Source organism: Miniopterus natalensis, chromosome 20, assembly GCF_054644295.1.
Source record: "Miniopterus natalensis isolate mMinNat1 chromosome 20, mMinNat1.hap1, whole genome shotgun sequence".
Lineage (NCBI taxonomy): Eukaryota > Metazoa > Chordata > Mammalia > Chiroptera > Miniopteridae > Miniopterus > Miniopterus natalensis.
In genome coordinates, this window is record NC_142100.1 from 15,394,888 (window position 1) to 15,416,104 (window position 21,217).

At 57.8% G+C, this 21,217-nt stretch overlaps 1 protein-coding gene across 1 annotated transcript; it reads right to left on the minus strand.

Moving 5' to 3' along the window:
* Positions 1-237: 237 nt before the first annotated feature.
* On the minus strand, positions 238-21,026 carry SMTN (smoothelin). Its single transcript, XM_087828480.1, has 20 exons — positions 20,924-21,026; positions 15,859-16,007; positions 15,363-15,456; positions 15,192-15,270; positions 15,006-15,103; positions 13,784-14,098; positions 13,623-13,695; positions 12,967-13,032; positions 12,366-12,887; positions 12,008-12,180; positions 10,007-10,099; positions 8,803-8,955; positions 8,641-8,716; positions 7,396-7,560; positions 7,233-7,295; positions 6,950-7,016; positions 5,573-5,746; positions 5,264-5,381; positions 4,541-4,692; positions 238-444 (listed from the first exon to the last, which is right to left on the minus strand). Exons 1-20 carry the CDS (start codon positions 20,972-20,974, stop codon positions 294-296), a joined length of 2,832 nt encoding a protein of 943 aa, XP_087684606.1. The 5' UTR covers positions 20,975-21,026; the 3' UTR covers positions 238-293.
* Between the last annotated feature and the right edge of the window lie 191 nt (positions 21,027-21,217).

Sequence of the window (21,217 nt, forward strand, 5' to 3'; positions counted from 1 at the left end):
GGGGTAGGGAAGAGGAGCCCCCCCCCCCCCAAATACCGCAGGATCCCCAACTGCGTAGCTACCCAGAGGGGGTACCTCGGCACACCTTGCTGAGCTGCCTTCCAACCCCCCAAAGAGAGGCAGAGACGACTTAGGTCCTTGAAAACCAATAATTTATCAAAACGCTGCTTGTGTATGCGAGGGAGGGTGTCGCTACAGGCAGCGCGGCGGTGGGCGGGCGGCGGGCGCACGGGGAGGGCGGGTGCCGGGGTGGCGGCGGCAGCTTGCCTCGGGCAAGCCGTGCGGGTGGGAGGCTAGACATTCTTGCCGCGCAGGCGCAGCTCGTGGCGCCGCAGGTGGTTGTAGAGCGACTGAACATAGGTGAACACGCACTTGGGGTCGGGCTTCTTGCCCATGATCATCATGTCCTCCACCTCCACCAGGGGCACGCAGTCTACCAGCATCCTGCGGGAGGGGGCACAGGGGTGGTTGTCAGCGCTGGCCCCGGCTCCTGTGGTGAAGCCTCTACCCGGAGGTCTTTGCACTGCCAAAGCCTGCTGGTCTTCCAGAAATTCCATACTCTCCATCGTGGACTGAAGGGAGGTGGTGGTGGTGGGGAGCCTTCCAGGAAGGCAGGGAGCCCCAAGCTCCACCCATCCAAGCCTGGAGGCACTTTTGTGAGAAGGGAGGCCAGGCAGGTGGAGGTGGAGATGCAGGAAGAGGAGAGCTGTGCCTCATCCCAGCCAAGGAAGGGTACTGGTCTCTACCCCTATCCCTGGGGAGGTCCTGACTACAGACCCCTCCCACCCCTCTCTGGAGGGCCACCATCTGCTCACCCTCAGTGGCACACTCCAGCTGGCACAAGCCTCTCAGTTGGGCCATTGCACCTGAGGGGCCTTACTCCTGGCAAATCTTTCCCTGCAGCCAGGCCTGTCCCAGTGACACTCTGGGCCCAATTATCTGCCAGTTCTCTGGCCTGGTATCTCCTGCAGAGAGCCCCACCACCCCTCCAACCTGTCCTTGCACCCGGGGACAACCCTGCTGTGTGAGATGGCCAGGGAGGTATGTGGGTGGGTGGGGGGAGGGGCAGTTCTTTACCCTTATTACCCCCCTTTGGTAGAGCAGGGGAGGCAGATGAGGGTCCCAATCAATACAGGACCATCTATCTACATCACACTCGGGTGGGACCACCCTCTGTTCATCTTCCAGAGTGCTAGATCTCTTTATGATAGGGAAACAATCACAGAGTAGAGGAGTCGTTTGTTTCAAGCCCATTAAGTGCAGGCCTAGGTTTGATAGGGCCTAAGCCCCAAGCCCTGGGTATTGGCACCTGCCTGGAGCCCCTTCTTCCCTATTGCAGGAGCCCTCTCCCCACTCTGGAATGAGTGGGCTGCAGCTACTAAGCAAATGACAGCCTCAAACCTCTAAGGCTGTAGTTTGTCTCCTGGTTCCATCTTCCCTCCTCTCCCAGAGCAAGACCTCTTCTGCCTTTCTCCCTCTCATCTGCCATGCCTGGCATATAGTAAGCTCTCAGTCAATGTTGTTAAGTGAGTTTCCTTTGGCAGGGAATGCATAAGGGCAGGAATTGTTCCTGTTCCCAAGACACCAAAGGGCCCAGGGCTACCTCTCATCTTGTGTCTTCAAGGTCAAACCTGGGACCATGGTGGGGCTGAGGCCTACTCCCAGCTCATGAGCTCCTTCAGAGAAGAAGCCTGGGAGGAAGGAGACCTTTGTTTCAGTCCAGGCTCTATCCCTGACCAGCTGTGGATGTTAGATAAAGCCCTGCCCTGTCCTGTGACTTAATTTCCCTATCTTTATAGCAACACTATAGTCATTCTCTACCTCATTTGAGACCTTGAAAGCACTTAGCGTGAGTGAAAAGTTCCTGACTCTGTTGTTGCTGTGCTGTGTGCCCCTGGGGTCAGCCCTGCCCCAGAGTGGGCTTGTTTTCCCACTCTGGGGAAACTATAATAGAGAGGCAGCCTCTTTCTGCGTCTTCCAGCTGTGGCTATCTCCCCAGGGATCCCAGCCTCCCTCCCCCAATGTGGAACTCCCTCCCATTCCTGGTGTCTTCCCTGGAGACCTTATAAAGCCATTGTTTACACTGGGGCTCACGCCTCAGGGTTCCAGCTGCCCCAGTGACAGGCCAAACACCAGGCAATTCGAGCAACAACACAGCTGAGTCACACTTTCCAACTGGATCAGGGCCAGGTTTGGCCCCTCTCCCTCCAGGCCAGCCTGCTGGGCAGCAGCTCCAAAGTCCATATATGACCTGCAGAGAGCACCAAGCCCATCCTCTCCTCACCTGCACAGCTTCTCTGAGTACATGTGTGCACATGTGGGCTGCCCCCCACAATGGCTCCAGGCCCCGAGGGGCATCTGAGTGCACCTCTAGCTCTGTCTCTGACTCATATTACTTGGGCCAATCCCCTTGCTCTCTCTGGGTCTCTATCTTTTCTTCTCTACAAAATGGGTAAGAAAAGTGATGGGGCAAGGTAAAGAGCTACTAAGCGGGCATCAGGAGTTCCAATTTCTGGCCCAGCCCTGACCTAATCCCCCTGGGACTCTGAGCCCACCCCACTCCTCCTCTGAGCTTGTCTGGAATGGGCAGTCAGCTCAGGATATGAATTCTCTACTGTGGCCCTTGAGGTGAGATGGCTAGAGAAGAAATGCCACAGCTGGCTTGGGGAATCCAGGACCCCAACCAGGAACATCTTCCTGTTAAATTGGCCATGATCCTGAGCTCCCAGGCATGGAGCATGGCACCACCAACTCCCCAGTGCCCAAACTGGACGCCTGGGAGGTTTCCTTGAAGCTCCTTCTGCCTCCCCAACTGGATCCATCAGGAATCCTGTCCTTCTACTTCTTATTAAGCTTCTCCAGCTATCTAGTCCATCATCTTGCTCCTCACCTGTTGTTCAAGGATTGTTCTAGAATGCTAACCAGACCACATATATCCCTCCTCGTTTGGAAACCTTTTATGATTCTTGTCCTTAGGAGGAAGTTCAAACTCCTGACTATGGCGCCCACTCCCCCTCACACCCAGATTAAACTTCCTTCCCTTCTTGGGAGTGCCATGTTCTCCATCTCTTGTGCCCAGACCTGGGCATAGGCTCATCCCTCTGTCTGAGACTCCCTTTCCCTCCTTGAGCCTGAACTTTGTCCTTCATATCCCAGCTTAGTTTGTACTTTTTTCAGCCTGGAGCTGCAGGCTGGGTCAGGTGCCTCCCCCAGGGTCATGCCTGTGCTTCCTCCATCTCAGTCCTGCTCACCTGGGTTATCACTGCCCATTTAGGGGAATGGCCTTGCCAGAAGACAGGCAAGGCCATGTCTGGCTCCTTCTGGCTCTTTGTAGGATCCCCCTGCTTTCACCACCCACCTCCCAGACCTCTCTCTGTGCCCCACTGAGCAGATTCCAGCATATGGGCAGGCGGGCGAAGAGGCGTTTCTCACCGTGGGGCCCCGAGCAGGGGTTAGGACTTTTTGGTTTTTACCAGCCCCTTCTGGACCAGACAGCGGTAGAACTCCTGGATGTACGTGTACACGCACTTCCAGTCAGGCTCTCGAAGCCGCACCATGTCCTCTGTGTCCAGGAGCTGCGGGCAGTCCGCATGGGTCCTGGGGAGGGGAGGGGGCCGGGAAGGGGCAGGGAGGCCGGGCCCAGGGGGCAAGAGGGGAAGAGGCAGAGAAGAGAGGGGAGTAGAACAGAGAGACACACACATACACAGAGACATGAGTTCAGTTACATTCTCAGTGCTGCAGTCTGCCAGCCCCCCGCATGCCCCCTCCCCATTGTGGACGTGCCGCTCACTACCCGTTACTAATGGTGTGCAATGCAGACAGGGGTGGGGGACCAGACCAGTCACAGGTGCAGAGAACTATTGGGGCAAGCGGGAACACGGGGTGGGAGGCAATGGCGTTGGCGCCCAGGTTGGAGAGGAGGGCTGTGCCCCAGGGAGAGGGGGTGAGGGAGGCGTGAGACGAGGTGGAGGGAGGAAGAGGAAGATATCTGGGGGGGAACCAGAAAGAAAAAGGCAAAGAAGAAAGACAGATGAAAGAGGGTGCTGAGGGTGAGGTGAGCAGACGGGGCAACGATTCCAAAGTGGAGGGCTTGCTGATGTCCTATATAAGCCTCTGGCAACACCTATATAGGCTGGGCGGGCACGGTGCCCTGGCCAGGAGCCTCCTTTTGGAATCTCCAGCCGGGATCCCGTGGGAGCAGGAAGCTCTGGTGATAGTGGGAGGAGAGCAGGACAGAGAAAGGGAGAGAGGGAGAAGTGGGCAGAGGGAGAATGGAGGGGATATGGACAGGGCCACCTGGTGGGCCTTGGCCGGGGCTGGTAGGCGGGCCTGTGGCTCCTTCGTTCCGGCGGGCACCTGGCACACTCAGCATCGGGTGAGCGGGATGAAGGAGGACAGGGGCTTTCTGGGGAAGGGGGTCTCAGGCACTGTCTGACAGTGCAGCTGGTCAGCTTTAGGGGGCCTCGGAGCAGCTAGGCCTGGCCCAGATGCCCAGCCCCAGATGCCCAGCCAACACCAGCAGGGCTGAGGCCACACTTACTCGGCTGATGAGAAGGCCACCTCAAAGTTCTGGCGTCGGTTCTGCGGGCTGAGCTGCCCATAGTCAAAGGCCTCAGGGAAGAAGTTGTGCACCAGGGCACAGAAGGCCATCCCGTCACTCCAACTCGAGGAGAAGTTCTGGATGTCCACGTGCTACGGGTGGTGGGAGGACTGGTCAACACCCCCACGTCTTCTATCCCCCAGTATTCTGGCATTATAGACCTAAGGCTACTGGGCTCAGAGAGGCCCTGTAGCTTGTCCAAGGCTGCACAGCAGGTGAGCAGTGGGAACATGAGCCTCCTCCAACTTAATCTGTCAACTCCCATGTATGCCGTTTATAAGAACGGTGCAACCAAGAGGCCTAGCACCACCCAGCTAAGGCCACGGCCTCATCACTCCTTCCTTTACTTATAGAAATGTACCTAGTGCCCCCCCCCCCAAGAAAGCAATGAGGAGGGTACTCCAGGATAGGTTCTGGCCCTGAGCCGTGCCTGCCATCTGAGGGGCCCTCATTAGGCCCTGACAATCACTTATTCTGGAATCTAGGCATGTTATGTGCCTTCTTTGAGCCTGTTTTCCATCCTATTAGAGGGCTTCCCATCCTCCCTGCCAAGCATGGTGGCTGTGAAGGGTACAGGTCAGTGAAAAAAGAGTTCTGCCAAGAGGGAGGTACAGAGCTGTAGTCTGTGGGTACTGCCTGCCGCCTCCTGGCCTCAGGGCTCACCTCATAGCCACGCGTCTTAGCTCGGCACCAGTCCAGCAACATCTGCTTGATGCTGTTGGCGTTGGGGACCCCAAAGCTGGTGGAGCGCTGCACTCCTGCGCGGGGTCCGCCAGGGCTGCTGCAGGGGTATGATGGGGAGCTAGGTCACAAGACTATAGGGGGCATCGCTTCAGTCTGCCCACCCACTGGGCCTCAGCTGCACCTTTCTTGACCCTCAGGCCCCTCCCACCACAGCTCCAGCCTGGCCTTGTCCGTTTATGGCACCGCCCATTGCTGCCCACACCCTCAGTGCCGCCCTCTGCAACTCACCCCGAGGCGCCCTCCTTTTCCAGCTTCTCAATCATGGCCTTGCGTGCCTGGGAGGCCGAGGTTTTGGGCAGGCTCTGCGCCTTCATCAGCTCTTTCTTCTTCTCTGCCTGGCGTTTCTCCAGTGCTGCCAGGCTGCTGGTTCGAGGACTGGTCTCATCCTCGCGGTCAAAGATACTAGGGGATGGGGAGGCGACAATTAGGGCACTCCCAAGCCTCAAACCCCACTAGCCAAGGGAGGGGTCTTGTCTCATGCCACACCCTACACTCTTGGGGTATCTACTCTGTTAATACTGGCCAGCAAGGGAGGCTTCCTCATCACACCCATTTTACAGAGGAGTACACTGAGGCTCAAACGGAAAGATGATGGGAATCAAGCTCTTTTTTGTTTTGTTTTGTTTGTTTCTTTTGTTTTTGTTTTTAATCCTCACTTGAGAATATTTTTCCCATTGCTTTTCAGAGAGAGTGGAAGAGAGAGACAGAGAGACATCAATTGGTTGCCTCACGCATGTGCCCTGACCACGGCCGATCTGCAGCTGAGGTGTGTGCCCTTGGTGGGAAACAAACCTGAGACCCTTCAGTCTGCAGGCTGATGCTCTAACAACTGACCCAAACCAGCTAGGGCTCAAGCTCTTTTCAACAGACTTGGCCCCTGGAGAGTTCTTTGAGAAGGCTCAATGTACTGTCACGTTACAGGTGAGTTCAGATTTTGGACACTAATCATCAACTAATGATTATCAGCATAATAGTAATAGTAATAATAATAGCTTATGTCTTTTGAGCCTTTCCTATGTGCCACTTAAACTTTCACAAGAGAAGAGAGGGACCCTTATCATTCACACTAAAGATGAGGAAACTGAGGACCCTGTCCTCAGATTTCAGAGGGCATGGAGAGGGGTGCAGGAACTTGGGAACGCAGGTCTCCTGGACCCCTCTGGTTCCCAGCCTGAATTCTGACCCTGTCCCTGCTTTCTAGCAGCCCTCACATCTCTGTAACATAGATAGAGGGGTGCACCTTCCCTCATGGGTCTAAGGTGTAGAGGTGCTCTGTGATGTGGGATGTGGTCTGCAGACACTGGGAAGTGGCAGTGCCATCAGGCAGCTCAGTGTTGCAGATATGCCTCTTTAAGGGTTCAGTGCTATTGCTGCCACTCGGAGCTGTGTGACCCAGAGCAAAATCTTTGGCCTCCCCTGTGGTGTAGTTGAAGATTAGGTGAGATTACAAGGCAAGCAGGAGTGGTCTGATTCTTACTCCGCCCCTCCCTGGCTATATCCCTACTACCTCCCAGCACCTCGATCTACCCTTCTGTAGAATGGGTGCGCAGTGAGGTCCCCTATGATGCTGACTCCTGTGGTCTGGGGGTGGGTATCTGTGCTTACCTCCCCATCTTCTTGGATGACGATGAAGAGAAGGTCTTGGTTTGTACCATGGTGCTGCCACCACCATCTGCAAGAAAAGGGAAGAGGAGGAGGGTGAGGCCTGGGTTAGACATCAGAAGATGGGGTGGAGGTATGGGGAGGGATGGTGGTAGCCACAGGCAGAGAAGAGAAAGTGACAACTGGACGGAGAAACACACAGACAAAAGTTCGGAGAGAGAGTTCGAGGAAGAGCCGGAGGAGGCGGGCAGGCAGGTAGGCACAGGGCGTCGCCAGGCGGCCTTACTCTCGGAGCGCCTCACGAAACTCGATTCCACCGTGGTGGTACGGGCTGTCCGTGTGCCATCATCTGGAAGGGCAGGGGATGAGAGGAAGGATGGGAGAGGTTTAGGGGCCAGTGGGGCAGACAGGTCCCCACCCTGAGCCTTCATCCCTGCTTGGCCCCTTACTGGAGTGGACGAGCCGCTCAGTCTTGGTGACAGTGCTGACAGCTGAGCCATCGGCTGACCGCTGACTGTGCCGTGTGGTGGTCTCAGTGGCAATGTTGCCACGGCCCTCCACTGGCCGGGCCCGTGCCTCTTGCAGCCGCCGTTCTCGTTCCTTGTCCCGCTGGTCTGGGCAGGAGATGCCCCATGCATGCCCAGAAGGGTCACCCATCACCCACACAGCACATATGCACGGGCACACGGGGCACACAAGATGGGGTGGAGGGCAACTTGTTAGAAATACTGAAGACACCAGGTACAAGGAGTGGTTGGGGGTGAGGGAATAGCCATAATTTGGTGGTGGGGGGGTAATGTGGTGATGGACTCAAGGAAAACAGGAATATGGAATAGCTGAACTCGAAGGGGGTGTATTTGGATCCAGAAACGGAGTTTCTATGGGACCAAGTAGCTGAGTCTGGAGAGAGTATCTATATCTAGGGAGGGAGAGCAGAGTCCAGGGAAGGAGAAACTGGGGGCAGTAGTTGAGTGGGCCTTCAAAGGGGTCTTAACTGGGAAAAGTGCTAGAGGAAGAAATATTCAGATCCAGGGAGGGAGAAATTGGAGGTACCTGAGAAGCAATTTGATCTAGGGTAACAGTAGTTGGGAGAAAAAGTGGCAAAGTGGGTAACTAGGCCTAAGAAAGAAGTAGGTAGGTAGAGGTAGAGGCTGGGTGGCCATCTGTGGGCCTTGGAAGAAGCAGCTAGATTCATAGAGGAAGTAACAGAGAGTATCTGGAGAAGCAAATGAATCTAGAATCTGAGGGAAAGAATAGCTAGGTTCATGGAGGAAGTAGTAGCTCTGCTCAGGGAAGGGGAAACTGTGTGGGGATAGAGACTAAGGTGGTCATCAGTGCACCTCAAGGAGAAAGCAGCAGCTGGGAGAAGGAGTAGCTGGATTCAGGGAAGGAGTGGTTGACAGCACTTGGAGAAGCAATTGGATCCAAGGAGGAGTAGCTGGGAGAGAGAGTAACTTGGTCTAGGAAGGAGAAGAGAAGCTGGTTGGGGACGGTAACTGCAGCTCAGCAGGGAGACAAGCAGCTACGGAAAGGAGCAGCTGGGGAAAGGAGGCAAGGGAACAGCTGGGTCTACAGAAGAAGCTGAGTAGGGCAGTTACTGAGCTGGTGTGTCCACGAATGGACTGGACCCCAGAGTGAGGGGAGCAGCTGAGGAATGGAGCAGCTGGATCTAAGTGAGGCAACTGGCTATCTACCTCTCTTCTTTTGTCGAAGCTCACGTAGTGCAGCCCGAATGAGCTTCCGCTCCTGGAAGTCTGTAGTCTGATCCAGCTGCAGATAGAGACCCTGTCATTGCCCACCTGGTGCCTGCTGGTCCCTGCCCCCGCCAACCCTCAGCCCACCAAATCTAGCTGTACCATCTTGTCCAGGATGCCCTCATCCTCAATGGCCATCAGCTCCTCGGTGCTCAGTGGGCCCCGCCTCTCTGGTGTTTTGTCCACCTGTGTTTGCTCAGTGCCATTGGCCACTTCCACTGCTGTGGAGGGGGGCTCTGCTGGCTTTGGTTCCATCTGTGGAGTGGGGAGAGGGCATGGACTTTAAGCAGGGGTCTAGATGTCCCCAATGGACAGAGTGCCAGACCCTGGGACTGCTGGCACAGCACTGGAAATAACCACTAGCCAGCCAGACTGCCTGCCCGCCCAAGGATGGTGTAAGTCTCAGGGAAGAGGCACTGAGAACCTTGTTGTAGGGATTCCCATGTACCCAGGATTGTGTTAATACAATTAATAATGGATTAATGGGGATTGTCACTCAGTAGTAAGCACTGTATAAGCACTGGGGATTTTACTGTCCCTATTTAACAGAAGGGAAAACAAGCTGAATGACTTCCCCACAGTCCTCCTATAAGTGCAATGCAGCATGGGGTCTGAGCTAAAGGTAGCTTAACTCCTGAACCTGAGTTCTTTCTATTGCTTCATTCCCAGCCTTAGGCAGGCTGTGCTCTGTCCTGCTAGTTCCCAAGGCCTGGGTCCTCCTGGGTCAGTGCCCAGGCAGCATTCCACCCCTACCTCCGCCCCCATTTACCCCCCATACACACCAAGGAGGCTGGACCAGGGCCCATAGGCTCCTGACCAGGTATCTGACTGGGACTGCCCAGAGCCAAGTCCTCTCTGAAGCTCACTCCTACTCCCTGCCACCCACTGGGAACCACCCTCTAAGGGGCCTCCAGGCTCAACCTAGGGCATCTCCCCAGCCCTTGCACACAAGTCCCCAGTCCAACTATCACAGCCCCTCCACTTCTGGCAGGGCCTCTCTGTTTGCTGTAAGGGTAAGGAGAGCTGAGGTGGCAGCTGCTTCAGGGAGGCTCAGCCTGGCTAGGGCAGGGGGTGGGGGTGGAGCAGGGGGCTGGGCTCTGGCCAGGGGCTGCCAGGGCAGCCACCACATGTGCCTCAGGGCCAGGAGCCTGATACGCTCTCACCTTAGTCTTGGAGCATTAGTGCCTCAGTCCCTTGTACAGATAGGTAAACTGAGGCTCAGAGATGGTGGTGGCACACCTAAGGTCACTCAGCAGAGGCAAAGCCTGGTTCAGAACCACCCCTCCCCCAGCCCATAGGGACTTACGAGACTGCTGCTGTGGGCAGGACCAGCAGAGGAGCGGCGGCGGGTGCTGAAGGCAGGTGGGTGGGCCACGGGGGTCCCAGCATCCTCGGCTGCCTGGAAGAGGGCCTCGGGGTCCGTGGCGGCCAGGAGCAGCTCACTAGGCTCCAGCTCAGGCTCAAGGTCGGGCACAAGTGGGACCCCCAGCCGCAGGCTCAGCATTTCCACCTGCCTGCCCAGTGCATCCAGCCGCCGGCTCAGTGCTGCTGTCTCCGCCCGCAGCTCTTCAGTTGCCTGGGCCACTGGCTCCATGGTCGAGGCAGCTGCCTCAGCTGCCTGGGTCACGGCCACCCGGCCTGCCTCAGCCACAGCCCGCAGTTCCTCCAATGCCTGGCCCAATCGTTCCTCAAGAGCTGCTGTCAGCTCAGACGCAGGCCCCGGTACCCCCGGCATGGTGCTGGCGGGGCCTCTATGGTGGGGTGACGATGGGGACAGTGGCAGGGACTGCTGCCTCTGGCTGGTAGTGTCAGAGTCTTTGCAGCTGGTCTGAGGGCGAAGGCAAGGGCAGTGGGCCTGCCCCGCCCCTGCTGGCCTCCCAGCCCTCCACCCGCCAGCTGGGGCTGCAGCCCAAATAGAAACCTATTCTGAGCTCCCTGTGGAGGGGGCCGTGGGGGAGGGGTGGCCTGCCTAAGCAGTTGGACCGCTAGGCCTGGCCCTGGCCCTACAGAGATCAGACCCAAAGCATGGCAAGTCTGCATGGGTTTGGAAGGATTACCGAGGCCAGGGTCCCATGCCCCAAGGGTGGGGAAACTGAGGCAAGGAGCAAGGAATGGGCCTGCCTGGGCCACCATGTGCATTATTAGCTGTAAGGATCCAGTCTGTCAAACTCCAGAGCTTGCACTCCTTTGACCTCATGTCATGCTGTTTTAGACAGCCTTAAACAGATCGGGGAAACGGAGGCACAGGGAGGCAGGATGTTGAGCAACCTGCTGTAACAAGTGTCTTGTCCCTGAGATAAATGTCCTTGGATCCAACCACAGACTTTGAACAAGTACATCTGCTTTCCTTTGGTTCTAGATGGGGAAACTGAGTCAAGTTGGTGGTATCAGATCCAGGGCTCACTGTGGCACTTCCCACCCACCCCAAGGGCCTCAGCCACCCCCTCATCGCTTCCTTGGCAGAGAGCAGTTAGGTCCTGCTCTGTGGGGGGAAGGGTGATTTCTTGCCCTCACCCTCTCCCTGTCACTCCTGAGAAGGTCCAAAGCTGGCTATAGCCATCTCACCTCAGCCAAAGTCCCATTCAGTCCCTGGTGCAGCACAAAGGGCATTACCTGGGCAGCAAAGTGGCCTGCTGGGGATTCCTTCCCCGGCTGAGCTCCCAGCCAGCTGATCCCGGGCTTGGGAATGAATAATGGAAGGCTGCAACGTATTCAGTTCCCGTGGCACCTGCTAGGTTGCTGCCTCACCTGACTGGTGCCCCCCATGCCCATCTGGCCCCCACCAATGCTCCTACCCAGCACCTCCTCCCCCTGAAATGTGGACGCAGATGCTAATCGCTAATCTCCAATCTTCTAAGGGGCCAGGCTGATCTTGGATGAGCAGATAATGAGCTCTGCACCTCAGGGCTGAGGTCCAGTGTGGGATAGCAACAGGCGCACAGGGGCTGCCACAGGAAGAGGGGGGCAAGCCCTTCTCACCCTTCCTATGCCTCCATTTTCCCATCTGTTCATTAGGAATGAACCGACCAATTTTGGAGGAAGGATCAGAGATCAGCATGCGGGAAGCTTAAGTCCAATACAGAGTACGTTTCTGACATATCTAGTATATGTATGGTAGTCTAGAGTCTGGCCTTAGCTGTGCCACCAACTGGCTGTGGACTATGGGCAGCCACCTTCTATCTCTGGGCCTCAGTTTCCCATGTGTGCAGTGGGAGAGGAGTGGAGTAGAGGAACCCTTCCAGCCCTATACCCTGAAGCAGTCTATATGAGGTGGATGGTGATGTTGGTGGGGTGAGGAAGGGCTCACCTTAATGCTGCAGCCTCCTCGGCCACCAGAGGAAGCATGGCTGAAGCTGGTAACTTGAGTGACACTGCCCAGCCGGGCTGGTGTCCCAGGGCCGCTGATATGGGTGATGGTACTCTTGCCCCCGCTGCTGGTGCTAAGAAGGGTAGGGGGCGCCCGCAGTCCCAGTGTCAGTTCTGGAAGGGGAAGAGAGACTACTGTCAGAATTAGGTAGGGTGAAGACAGTAGCAGCCAAGGTTGATGACGCCCCCCTCACTCCCAGAACACCCTTAGGAGACACCCTGAGCCCTGGCTGCAGCACTTGTCTATGTGCAGAGCTGGGTAGCTGCAGGCACTCATCTCCAGCAATGGGGGGGCCTACCTGCCCTCTGGTTGCCTGTGGGCAGCAGCACCCGGCCTGTGGGGGCCTGGCCACGGCCATCCTTGATCTCAATGGTGAATGTAGTCTTCATATTGGCCCCTGGCTCAGCAGTGCCGACAGCCACAGGCAGCAGGGCACTGGGCTCCTCTGAGCAGGGCACAGCCCCCCCTGCTCCATTTTCAAGGGGCCTGGCAGCCAAGCCCCGCCCTCTGGGGCCCTCCTCCTGGGGGCAGCTCTGAAGCCGGGCCAGGGGCTGGGCTGTTCCTGGCTGCTCTTTGCTGAACCGGGAGGAGGTATCACTGGAGCTCCGTGAGGAGGAGCGGTTGGAGGAGGAGGCAGGGGTGGTGCTGATGTGGGAGGAGCCCAGGAGCCTTGCAGGGGTCGAGGGACCTAGGGCTGCCCGAGGTGGGCCATCCTGGAGCCCAGCAGCCATAGGAGAATCAGATGTGAACTTGCGCATGCGGTCCCGTACAGAGCCAGCCCGCTGGAATTGGGAAGGTCCGCTGGCAAGAGGGGTGGGCTCTAGAAGGGATAAGAGGGCTGTCAGTGGCTGGTTGGGACAGGGACTGCCTAGAGACTGGCATAGTGGAACAGGCAGTACCTCGGTTTTGGGCTGGCTGGCGGGGGCTGAGCACAGACAGGGAGCGTTCGCAGGGATGGGGTCCAGCTAGGTTTGCAGTATCAGGAGGCAGTAGCAGCCATGTGGGGGAAGAGAAAGGAGAATGGATGGGGGTCCACCTCTCATAGTTCTCTCCACACCTCTGCAGCCTCCCAATCCCTTCCTGTATCCCAACCTCCCGAGCCCATCCTGCACCTCCCATAGCGCCCCATTCAGTTGCATCTCTTACAGGCCCCTCCTTCCCTTCCTGCACTGACCCCAGGATGACTAGGACACTCCTGGGGTTGGGGCTAGGTTTGGGCTGGAGGAAGGGTGCCCAGATACTCCCTGTCGATGGGGATGGAGGACACCCCCCCTGGCCAGTACTGCCCACAGCTCCAGCTGGGAGATGGGCGCACTCCCTTATTGGGGAAAAGAATGTGCCTGAGGCCCTTTGCCTTTCAAGGCTGCCGGGAGGCCTCTGGCCATGGGTGGGAGGGGGCGGGGACACCTCAGGGGCAGTGGGAGGAGTGTCAGGGACTGCCTGGACCTGAGAAGGCTGGAGCAGTCTAGGCACAAGAGCCCATTTCCTAGGCAGGGAAAGAGAAGCCAGGGAGGGGAAGGCAGATGTCTGTAGCTATACTTGCTTGGACCCTTACCTGCTCTCTTTGTGTTGGAGGGGCCTTTGGTGGGGCCCTGGGTAGCAGGGGGTTCTGTGGAGCCAGGCAGGAGCTGTAGGGGAGACACAGCAGGGGTAGGGCCTGACTCCCAGACCAAGAAGCTCACCTGCCTGGCATCCCTCCTCGTCATCCAGACTCACCTGGTTGACCTCCTGTCCCTCAGTGCTGTGGGGGGCTTGAGTCTCCTGGGGCTCAGGGCTGGCGGCCCTGGGCGGGCTGGGGGGTGGCTTGGGGCTACTCAGAGTCTCAGTGGGAGGGCACTGGGCCTCGGCAGGCTCCAGTGGAGGCTCAGGAGAGGCAGTGGTGGGCGAATTGTCAGGTGAAGCAGGTGAGCTGGATGTGCTCCCAGGTGGGACTTGCAGTAGGAGCGTCACTGTGGTCACATCCCGACTGGTGACTTCGGTGGTTGGCTCTGGGACCTCTGCCTGCTGCTTCTGTTCCTCTGGTTCTGGCACCTACAAGGACCCACAGGATATGGCCAAGGCTCCCCAGGCTGGCAGGTGCTCAGGGCAGGGCATGCAAAGCAGAGGAGCTGGGCATGGCTTCCTGCAGGCACACCTGCACAAGCATGGGCACTGGCATGCCATGGGGAGTCTTTGATCCTCACTTTCCAACATCTTGGCATTGCCTAATCAAGGGCAGTTTAGAGAGGACAAGATCCAAATGCTAGGGGTTGGGGATGGCAGGAGATCGCTGGGGACTCTCAGACTTAATAGATCCCTAGAGTGGAGGCCCCTGAATCCTGGCCTCAGCCTAATCAAGGGGGAGTGTGGGTGTCCTGCAGCCCAGCGGCCTCTGCTGGCCACTTAGGGGACCTGCATGGCTGACCTCTCACCCACACTCCCTGGAGAACAGAGTCCACTCTGTGAACAGTGTTCCACGAGTCAGCTTGGGCCTGAAACGCAAGCCCTATAAGCCAAGGTAAGAATGTGGGCTGCCTGGAGTGGGAGGGGCAGCTCCAGGATAGGTTTTAGCTGGGGGGTACCAGGGCCAGATTTGCATTTCAAGGAGATCCCTCCATCTGCTGAGTGGAGGCTGGCTGGCTGGCATGGAGGTGGGGAGGCCAGTAGCGAGGTCAACAAAGGTGATAATGGGAGATGGACAGGAACCTGGGAGAGGTGCAGACAGGCTGGCTTTGAGGGGAAGGCCTGGGTATAGATGACTGTGAAGTGGGGGACATATAGCCAGAGGTTGCCTGGGAGAGTGGGCAGAGGCCTGAAATAGACTACTAGTGTCCCACAAAGACAGCTGGGGGCTTCTTCTCAGTCAAATACCAGTCTAGCAAAGATACAGGTGCTCTGGGCTATTGGCATCTGTGAGCACAGGACACTGGGCCATTCTCCCACCTTGGCCACCTCTTACCTCACACCGTTCCAGCCTGTGTCCTGCCCGCCCCTTGCTGTCTTCTCTTGAGCCACTGTCGGAACGCCCACTGCACAACCTTCCAGCCAAGGCAGCCGCTGAAAGACATTGGAAAAGTGTCAAGTGAGTGGCCGGATGGTGTTATGGGCAGCATGGGTAGGGGTGGAGACAGGGCAGGGCACGTACCCTCAATCTCCTGGGCCCGCACTCGGCGGATGGCGGCCCGGATCAGCTTGCGTTCCTCATACTCACCGGCCCCTCGCAGCTGTGGGTGAGAGGCAGGCCACAGGTATTGGGCTATGAAGTCTAGGTCTTCACCTGCCCTGCCCCCATCCCCTGCCCTGGCCGGGGCCTCACCAGCGTGGTCAGCTCCTCCACATCACTCATGGACTCCAGCCGCCCTGCCAGCTGCGCCAGAGCAGCCCGCTGCTCGGCCTCTCGCTGCTGAGAGCTGCAGGGACATCATGCCTATAACTCCCACTGCCATGGCCAGGTCATGGAGGATGTGGGCTAAGGGCAGGGGCCAGGACAGGGTACCCAGAACCTTGGCAGAGGGGCATGTAGCTATGAATATCCTTTGGCTACATGCTGGCACATGCATGCCCATGGATGTGAGAATTAATATCACATACTCAGACATGCTGTCCACATGGGTGTGGTCAGGACACCATGACTGGCATGTGGTCCATACCCACAAACATTCCTGTGTATTCCAAATGTGTGCCTGTACTACCATTTGCACACCCAGATAGGCAGCAGACACACATGTGCCTGTGCCTGCCTGCACAACATAAGCTGAGCCCTGGCACATACTCCCCCCACCTGCATGCCCCTGCCCCACACACACACTCACTGCAGCCAGTTCTCCTTGTTGTCCTGCCGCTCAGCACGGAAGCGTTTGGATGCCAGGGCCTCCTCCTCTCGCTCTAGCTCCTGCCGCTGCAACTCCCGGATGGCCGAGCGGATGCGCCGCCGCTCTGCCAGATCCACTGTGACCTCCAACTATAGGGCAGGCGGGGGCGAGGGGCAAGTCATTTTGGCTGCCAGGGGTGGAGGGCGGGCACCAGCTGCCCACAGCTCAGCCTGTGGCACAATGAGTGATCTGTCTCTACACCCTCTGTCCCAAGCCTGTCATATGCATGCCTGCCCACCCACCCAGCATCTCATGGGGAGACCAAGCTCAAGTAGCCTGGGCTTCTGGATAGCCCACCTGTGCCAGGTGCCAAGCCAGGCACTCCTTCCCCTCAGAACCCTTCATCAAACCCCTGTGAGCCAAGGAATCATGGGGAGAGGAGGAAGAGAGAAGCCATCCTATGGGCCCCGGGGAGGGACGGGTGATTCTGGCAGCTGGAGTATACCCTGCCGGAACAAGAGAGACTCCCATGGCCCTGGCTGGTATGGTTCAGTGGTGAGAGCGTCAGCCTGCACACCAAAGGGTTTTGGGTTCAATTGCTGGTCAAGAGCATGTACCTGGGTTGCAGGTTCACTCCCCACCCCTGTCAGGGCTCGTGCAGGAGGCAACCAATTGATGTGTGTCTTTCACATCAATGTTTCTTTCTCTTTCTCTCCCCCTCCCTCCCTTCCACTCTCTTTGAAAAGCAATGGAAAAAATATCCTCATGTGATGATTAACAAAAAAACAAAAAGAGAGAGACTCCCATGGTCTAGTCCCAAAGTACCACAGCCCTGCTGGGGGTGGCAGCCTCATCCACATTGGACAGATGGGGAAGCTGAAGAAGGGGCAGGCGCTCAGGTGTCCTAGTGCCCCTCCTGGCTGGGGGTTCTTGTTTTCCCTGCACTGGTCCAGGCCTAGCCACCATTGAAGGGGTGAAGGGGCTAAGGTCCAGAGTGGGAGGGCCAACCCCCCAGACAGATAAGGCAGCTGCACTAGGGTTCACCCAGGGCGTCCACTGGGATGGGTGCTCCCACAGGCTTCTTAGCCCCCCAGTCCCTGGGAAATTGGAGGTGGCTGGTATAAGCAGGTCTAGGAAAGGGCACCTTCTCTAGGCAGTCATCCAATCCTGTTGCCTCCCTCACCTCCACCCCCCACTGTGCCTCTGTGGCTCAAGGGAGAGAGGACTGCCCCAGGGCCCCCAGGAAGATAATGGCAGAGATAAGCTTCCAGTGTGGGTCTGAACCAGAGGGAGCAAGTATAGTCAAGGTGATTTCCTCTGCCCCCACCCCCAAATGACTTAGGGGTAGGGCCCAGGGACCCTCTACCCCCCCCCCTTCCATTTTAGCTTCCTCCCTGACCATTCCTTTCTGCTCCATGGGGGGCCAGATGCGTGTGGGATGTAGGTTTCAGCAGGGAGTGTGGGCTGGCCCAACTGGACCATGAGCTCACTTGTCCCAATCTGAAGAGAGTAGGGAAAACCCTAGGGACAGAGTAACTTCAGATCCCTTCAGGATCCCAGAAGGAGCGCCTGCCCCTTCTTCAGATCCCTTCAGGCACCACATTCCTGAGGATCTATGGAGGGTCCAGCCAGAATCCCCAGCTGGCTCCAGCCCCAGTCTAGTCCTGGCATGTTGGTCAGGAGCATGTCCTTAAACCTCGGTGTCTTAGTTTTCTCATTTGCCAGATGGAACAATGGCTCCCATTTCAGGGCAGTGGCTGGCGACAGGGGTGGTGACTTGCCCCCCCCTCCCCCCCCACACCTGCAATAAGCATTACTCCCCTACTTGGTTCCAGGCACAGGAGGGGGGAGAGATGAGGGCAAATGAGTACAAGATACTGAGGCACTGGTAACATTTATTGAGAATCTGTATGCCAGATCCTGTGCTGAGCCCCTCACTTGTCCTAACCTCACAGAAATCCTGGCACTTTATTACTCCCATTTGACAGATGAGAAAACTGAGGCTCAGGGAAGAAAAGTGATTTGCTGATGGTCAAATGACCCGAGCCAGGATTTGAATCCAGGTCTCTCTGACTCCAAGGTCTGCCCTGGGCTGAGGATAGCTCTGCTGCTGAGGTCTTTCTGACACAGTGGGTATCTTGAAGGCCTTAGCATTGTGTTGGGGTCCCCTTCTGGAGATACCTATAAAAGGTCTAAGGGTAGTGGTGGTGACTGTTATAGCAGAGGGAGGGAGAGGGAGGTTCACCTTCCCACCTCCCAGTCCTGGCCTTGCCTCAGGCCCAGAGCCCTCTGTGGTACACTTGGAGATGGGGACTGGAGAGGACAGCTGGTCCAGCCCTCCCTATGCAGAGGTAAAGAGGCTTAGATGCAATGACTAGCCCTTTGTCTTCTGGGTCACTCTTCTCAATGCCGGGAACTACAGAGATGGGGTCCTTGTCCCTGAAAAAAAGCCTGATGTGGGAACTTGACCACCTCTGGAACACCTTGGGAGCCTCAGTGTTCCCATCTGGAAAATGGGGGCCTCTGTTTGATTCCCCCTAAATGGGTAGGGTAGGGCTGGGGGATGAACAACCTCATTCCACTGGTCACTCTCCAACTTGACCCTTCCCTTACGCCTGGAGGCAAAGATCCGCCCACAGTGTCCTTTCTGTGTGCCCCGCATTGGCGGGCCCTCCGGCTCTACCGCTGTGTGGAGGGGGCTGTGGAAGGGAGGGAAGGAAGTACAAAGGGCCATTGTCCACCGGGGGGAAGGGGAAAGGGATGGGGCGGTTTCCGAAACTGCCCAGTGAAATTCTCCTGGGAGGAAAGAGGGCGCTTCCTCCTGCGGGGGGGGGGGGGGGGGGGGAGGCGGGCCTCCGAGTACTTTGTGCCCTCGCTGCTGGGGGCATCTGACAGGCCCTGGCGTGTCTCTGGGCTTCAGTCTCCCCATCAGCACACGGGAGGAGACTTCCTAGGCCGTCGCTCTGTCCCAGCTCTTCTAGTTACAGATGGGGAACCGGCTGGTAGTGGAGCGAGGCCCCGCCAGGGGGCGTTAAAGGCCCGCAGGCTCCGGGACAGCGGGGGGGGGGGGGCAGGCCCCGCCCCCGCCTCGTCTCAGGCTCCGCCCCCCCAGCCCCGCACTAGGCGCCCAGGGGGGACCCAGATTCGAAGTCCTCCCCGCCCCCTGCTACCTCCTGCTTTAATAGCCCCTACGACGGAGAGGAAACCGAGGTCCTCAGAACTGAAGCAGCTTCCCCAGGCCACCCAACTGGTTAATGAGTATTGGAGTCCGAAGGTGGAGGGGCGCGCGGGGCGCACGTCCCTAGGTGCCCCCATCCCACGTAGCCCCCGCCCGGCCCTCAGGAATGTGCGGGAGCGGGGCCGGAAGCGGTTACCCGGGTCCCCGAATCGGCCCGACGCCGGGGCTGGGGCCAGCCTTCCCTTATAAGGCCCGGGCCCGCGGGGAGGAGCCCGGCCCGGGACTCCCCCGTTCCTGCCACGAGGCTGGCCGAGGCTGGGCCGGCGTGCGGGGCGGGACCCCGGGAGCGTCGGGGCGAAGTTACGGCGGGCTCCCGGCTGCGGAGAGACCGGCCTGGGGTGGGGGAGACCTCAGGCGGCTTTTCGGTCCAGGGGCGAGGGGCGGGGTCTCCTTAATCCTTTCCCTGGGATGGGACCAGGGTGGGCCGGCCACAGCCACTGCTGCGGCTTCCCTGACACTTTTCCAGCGCCCAAATCCCACACGAGGCTAAGGGGTGGCGGCTGGAGAACCCTAAGTTCAGAGGGAACCCCTAGACGTGGAGGTGCGCGGAGACCTGGCTTTCTCTCTGGAATGCTCAGCCGTTACTGCCTCTATTAGAATTCCGACAGGTCGAGCCGACCTTTGGAAACCCAACCCACCCCCTCCAGGCTGCACGCGGAGAGGCTGAAGCAGTGGCAAACACCTAGCACGTGTAAGGTGTAAGGTGCCCGTCTGAGGACACCCAGGCCTAGGGCGTTGGTAGGTCATGACAGCGGCTGGGCACTGCCCAATGGTTGGCCTGGCTGACTCCATCCCCTGCTTCCAGAGGAATGGTAAAGGGGTGGGTCACTTGCCTTCTCCTAGGGAAGGTAAATCTTTAATTTCCTCTTCCGACAAGGGTGAAGGGCTGTAGGGGTGGGGCTCTGGCCCTTTATCCAGTTCAGCTGCTCCCTGCCCTTGCTGGTGGGCACATGCCTGTCCTGTTGTAATGCCCCACAGCCTCTTTGGGCGTGGTGGGGGAAGGGCGCAGGTGTTATGGCACTCAAGAAAAAGTTTGGGAAAGGGGATAGATTGGGCTCATCCTTCCACCTCAAGATCTGAGCCTATGCCTCACTCCATCCCCATGCCAACTCTAATACCTAGATATTAGGTTCACACCCATCCTCCCTCCCATTTTACAGGTAAAGAAATTGAGGCTCAGAGTGGGAAAATGACAGACTAGAAGTCATAGCTCATAAGGCTCTTCCAGCCTTGATTTACTCAGGACTCTTGGTTCTCCACGGTTCCCTTTGGGGTTTGTTTTGATCCTGGCACACCCTCTTCCTAGTGGGGTGCCTTTGGGGAGGTGATTTCATTTATCTGAGGCAATGTCCTCCTGGCTTTCAGAGTTGCTGTGACCACTTTGTGACATGGTGTGCCCAGCACCCAATCTGCCCCTGCTGTGCCCTGGCATTATTAATCATTTCTGCTACTATAATCATTGGGCCAGCGTCCAGGGGTGGGCAGTGCCCAGGTTGTTGCTTGGGAGAGACACATCCAGCCTCCCCACACTTGTGGCTGCATATGGGTGAGTCCTTAGCAGTTATTGTTTAAACAGGTGGTAGCAGTGGGGGGCTGGGAGGGGTCAGGCCTCAGCACCTGGCACGGACAGGCATGTGCCACTGGGGCCTCTGCATCAACCATGTGGAACAGGCTCAGCCCTGGAACAGGCTCAGCCCTGTTCCACTGAGCCCTCCTTCTTTCCCCTCCCCCATCACCTCTTCTTGTCAGCTGAGAGGTAGCCTAGAAGGCCCTGCCTCTCTGGCCTGGCTTGCCTGTCCTCACATTGGGGATGACGGGGTCACTTACCAGCTTCCGCAGGGCTCCCTCATCCAGCCCAGTTAAGGCCTCGTCTGCCATCTTGCTGGCCCCTAGCTCTGTGCGTCGCCTCCTGGTGAGAGCCTCGGTGCCGTGCCTGTGGCACCTCACACCAGCTCAGGGAATTCTGCAGGGTACAGACATAAATCAGGCCTGCGGGGGTCTCTTCCAGTGCCTCAGTTTCCCCTCTTACCCATGATCATTCATTGCTGTCCTATCCTGGCTACCTGTGATGTGGCCTCTGGCTGGGAGTTGCCCTCTGCCCTAGGGTAGTGTATTGGAAAA